Source organism: Ascidiella aspersa, chromosome 5 (assembly GCF_963924565.1).
Source record: "Ascidiella aspersa chromosome 5, kaAscAspe10.2, whole genome shotgun sequence".
NCBI classification, from domain to species: Eukaryota; Metazoa; Chordata; class Ascidiacea; order Phlebobranchia; family Ascidiidae; genus Ascidiella; species Ascidiella aspersa.
The window spans coordinates 19,317,517-19,322,192 of record NC_139451.1 but is presented as its reverse complement, the minus strand read 5'-3'; the positions used below and the strand labels follow the sequence as shown (position 1 = coordinate 19,322,192).

At 35.9% G+C, this 4,676-nt stretch overlaps 1 protein-coding gene across 1 annotated transcript; it reads left to right on the top strand.

Annotated features, from left to right (window-relative positions):
* The first annotated feature begins 203 nt into the window (after positions 1-203).
* LOC146145242 (methyltransferase-like protein 27) lies at positions 204-2,678 on the top strand. Its single transcript, XM_083390518.1, has 5 exons — positions 204-218; positions 267-447; positions 843-960; positions 1,464-1,584; positions 2,469-2,678. The coding sequence occupies exons 1-5, from the start codon at positions 204-206 to the stop codon at positions 2,676-2,678; spliced, it is 645 nt and encodes a 214-aa protein (XP_083246644.1).
* Positions 2,679-4,676: the final 1,998 nt, after the last annotated feature.

Here is a 4,676-nt window from a genome sequence, read left to right as displayed (position 1 = left end):
TTATTTTTCAGTCTTATAAGTAGTGAAGGACGACGTTCGTTTGCAAGTGTCCAATAGATTTCTTATAGCCCACATTCAGTGCAACGTTAAAACCATAATTTTATATTATAGGTGTGGATCCACTTCCTGCACAACTTTACGTTAAATATTATCTATGAACGTTAATCCAAGTATAGACATATCACCCCGTAAGCACCAATATAATGATTTCGAGCAACGTATACACGAATTGCAGTCCTGATTCCCTACATGAGTCTGAATAAAAGGTTAGCAAGTCACTGGTTCTACAAACCAAAAAACAGTTAGCAAGCTATTACGACGGTTGGGCAAAGGATTTTGACAGCCACTGTACAGCGCTGGGATACTTAACCCCCGAAGTAGCTTCCAAGCTCTTTTTCGACTACGTGAAAAACGACCACCAAACTGCAGTGCTGGACGTAGGGGCAGGTGTGTTAAAAAGCAAACTGTATCTATCGGTCGCAAAATAAGCGTATTAAACACTTGGGTAAACTTACATGATGTGCTGTATCATAGATATAGGCTTCAAGCAGATTTTTATTACGCCTACGATGTTTTACCAACTTAATTTACTCGTTTTTGACAAGGCACAGCTACTTTACGAAAAAGGTTGTATATGTTCAGTCGGTATAATAAAAAACGCCATAACATTTGTTTATTAAAAAAAATTGATCTATAATAGACTCCCAATCAAATCTTTATAAGGCGCAATACCTAACCTCGAATTTTCTGCGTTAACAATATTTAATGAAATTACTTAACGGTGAATAACAGCGGTACTTGTGAACTAGCACTAATATTACCGTATATTTTGTGCGTTTAAGGCACGGGGCATTTTCCTTATCATCTGCGCAATACGATCGATCACGTCGGACAAATCGACGTGATGGACGGAAGCATGGAAATGCTTTATGCAATGAGTAAAAAGAACTTGTCGATCAGGTAAACTATACCCCACAAGTTCGTATTAGAATCCCTTAGTTCAAAATACTCTAGCACAGCTAGCAATTCAGGTCAGACACAATTAACAGATCTTAAAAGACATATATATATTTCGCCAACAACGTCATCATCAGTGTATTTGAATAAAAACGAACGAAACAGTATAAGATTAAGTCAGAAACATGAAAAAACATTTTTACATTAAAATAAAACAACATTTTTTTATGTTTCTCTGAGTAATTCTTATAACGTCGCGTCTGTTTTTATTCAGATACACTGACGATGCCTTTGTTGGCGAAATATATTATATATCTTTTAAAATCTCTTAATTGTGTCTGACCTGAATCGTTAGTTGTGTTAGAGTATTTTGAACTGCTACTGATCAGGAATTAAGGTCGACATTTATCCTGCCAAGGTGATTTCTATTATCACATGTTCAGTGCAACATAGAAACCCTTAGTAACAATTATGAGAAAAACAATATGCAATAATTACGATTACAGGACGATGACTTGTCATTTGGTACAACCTGATGGCGAACTTCCGTTTAAGAAAGCTTCTTACGACGCTGTGACCTGTTTTGGCTCGCTTCTGCCCAACCACATGCCAGTTTCTATATTTGAGGTACATCTTGAACGTTACGACTGCTAAAGAAAAAAGTTTTTATACGACTGCTCAAGAAAACAAAACCACTAACATCGCTGCTGCCACACGATCCGCCTACTTTAAATGGCTTTTAAACTAATTAAAATTAAAATATTTCTTCTTCAGTGTTCAGCCGAGCAGTATTGATAGCTGTTGATTTTGTAGAAGGTGACTAAGTATATATAGCTTAATGCGGTCACGTTATTCTACCCGAGATAAAGCAAGATTTTAACCTTGCTTTAAGCCACTCAAATTGATCAGGTGGGCAATTTCTGCAAGATTTCTTGGCAGTTTTTCAAGCTAATCGTGTCAAGCAGGATTACTTAAAAGTTACCTTTTTAATTTTATTAAATAAGAATTTAAACGAAAATACCTTATCGACCGTAAAACAGAAAACTAACACTTTTTTGGATTGAGCAATTTTAGCACCTAAAAGCTCAGATTTTTTTTATAAATCGGCCTATAATAGCCATGTTGTATGACGTTAAAAACGCATTGGCAGTTGAACACCCTGTTTTAAATTTTAATATATGACGATAGATTAAGTCTTTAATTTAAGTTTATCGCACATCTGCATAACCTGCTGTTTATTCATTTCTACATATTTGTTTCGAATTGAGATTATCCAAAGTTATGGCAAGCATAGCCACTGTATTCAGATTATTCAAAGTTCGCAAATATGGTGGAATTACACTAATTAGTATTTCTTACGGTTTTTCAATTCGAATAATTGCACCAAAAAAAAATTGTCCAAATTTTTTTTCCGAGTATAAATGAAAAATACTAAACATAATACCAATGAACCATGTGGAATAGTATAAGAACAAATTCGACACTCAACCACGTGATTTTGTTCTTGGTAGGCGATGTTGGCGGTGGCCAAACCAGGGGCCTTTATATTTTTTAACATGAGGAACCGAAGCGACGTGACATCACACAACAAGGAAATAGCGAAAGCCGTCGACCAACTTGTGCAAGACGGGAAAGTGCAACATATTGCCCAGAAGATTTTTGGACACATGAAAAACATGGAAGAATACCAATCCACAATCTACGTTTACCAAAAAATTTAAAATTATTTATCCGGGGTCCGCGAATAGTGTATGGCAAGCCAACTTTGGGTCGCGGAGTATGAAAAATTTATATAATTATTAAGTTTTTGTTTTAAATTAGAACGCAAAGGGAAAAATGGGACAGAGCTGTCATCGTTTTGGCTTTTAACTTGTCATAACTTTTTTTTTTCAAATGTTTAGATAAGTGACATACTTTAGCTTAATAAATATTATGTTGTGCTGGCTTTTATCCGCCAAGGATGGCTGTTAAAATTACAATTTGTAAAAAAACACACAGTTATAATCAAAGAGTTGTAATTAAAGAATTTCGAAAATGTAATTTGTGGCTGTAATTGTATAGTGAACTGTTAATGCCTAAAACTGCGTTAACATGGTAGGTTGCCTTTGTATTAATTCTTGGTTACCACATAACACTTAAGACACGCCTCAAATCATAGTTAAATCGTTTATCATATTTTATGGGCAATTCTGCGTAAGAAAAAGGCTCGCATTATACAGCTGCCTCGTTTTGTGTATTTTAACGATTTTGACCGCGTGAACGCTTGATATGAATCACAGAAATCGAAAAAGCACACTTCTGGTATAGAAACGTAAAATTTGCGGGAGAGGGAGTACGACTACAGCAATTCATAGAAATTAAAGCACCTAAAAACGTGCAATGTTTACTACTTTAGCAAATAATGTTTATTTTGTGATAACCATCTCTTTGATATAAGTTTTGCTTGGCAGGTAGGCACTGCCTCATCTGCCTCCCCTGACTGCACGTCCCTGTTCATGTTTAAGTGGTCTTTGGACCGACCTTTAAATGAAGTGCGGTGTATAAGCTTATTCCCGATATTTTGGCATCGTTTTATCAAACAACAGGAAGAACAATCCTAACGAGTCGGCTTATGACTGCTAACTGCGAAAAGTTCAGCAAATTTGTTGACACTGTAAGTGTCGCTGCGTCACAGTTTTGCGTCACGACCATTAAACTGTTTGTTTGGAATTCGCGGTCGAACAATATTTTTCACCTATGAGAGTTCCGCATATAGGGTTAAAATGAGTTTTGTTTTTCACGTTGTCGTCAGGTCACCAATATCATAAAGCGCTCATTAAATTTAACAGTTTTGGGCCTTTGCAAGTCAGCGAAAAGACTTTTGGTGTTGCGTCCAACAGATTTCTACATGAATAGCGAAAACTTTTCTAGTTAAGGAGACGCCAATAAACTACAAAATTGAAAAAAATATTCCTGTTATTACCTGCTGTTTATTTACAGTTATTAAATAAGTTTTTTAAGCAAGCTGAAGTTTACTGTTAATGTCTCAAGTTCTAATAGAGATCAGTTAGCATATAACCCTTGTTTAAATAATGTAGCCATCTATTTTAACATACCTTCTAAAATAAATAAAATATTTGTTGCAAAATCCTGAATAAACGATAAACGTTGTATTTGTATCTGTTCTGGCTTTACATGTAATGTTGTTTTGCACAAAGCGTTTTTTCGTGAGCATTGCGATTTCAGCGGAAAAAAACAAAAAAAACTAATATTGTGGTGAAAAAACGATACCCTGAGACTTATAATCCACATATATTTCGCTATCTGATTATGTATTACCAAGGTGGCATGCCACTTTGACAAACCCTCAAAAAAGGCAAACAACCGACACCTTATGGGATATCAGTTATTTTAGCTTTTAACAAAAAAGTCACGTGTCTTTCATCTTCGAAACACAAATGTGTCATTTTAAAAAAAGGCTAAAACACGCATAACAACATACAGGACGGTTTCGAAATGAGGGAAAATTTACGGGCGCGTCTAATTCCAGCAAAAACAAATGTTGCATGAATTGCGCGGGCAAGCCTAAATCCTCCTATAGGCAAATAAGGGCGATGCATGGGGAAAATGCCGTTAAACGCTTAATGGTGGCGCTACGCTTGTGTACATTTGAGCTTACAACGATAGAAAAGCGTCGGGCGTGGTGAGTACGCAAATAAACACACGGTCACCGGAACGTA

Bases quoted from the DNA above. Each gene is read 5' to 3' on its own strand.
- LOC146145242 (XM_083390518.1), top strand. The intron at 961-1,463 runs GTAAACTATACC...TTACGATTACAG, and splicing joins AAAAAGAACTTGTCGATCAG to GACGATGACTTGTCATTTGG. The intron at 1,585-2,468 runs GTACATCTTGAA...TGTTCTTGGTAG, and splicing joins TGCCAGTTTCTATATTTGAG to GCGATGTTGGCGGTGGCCAA.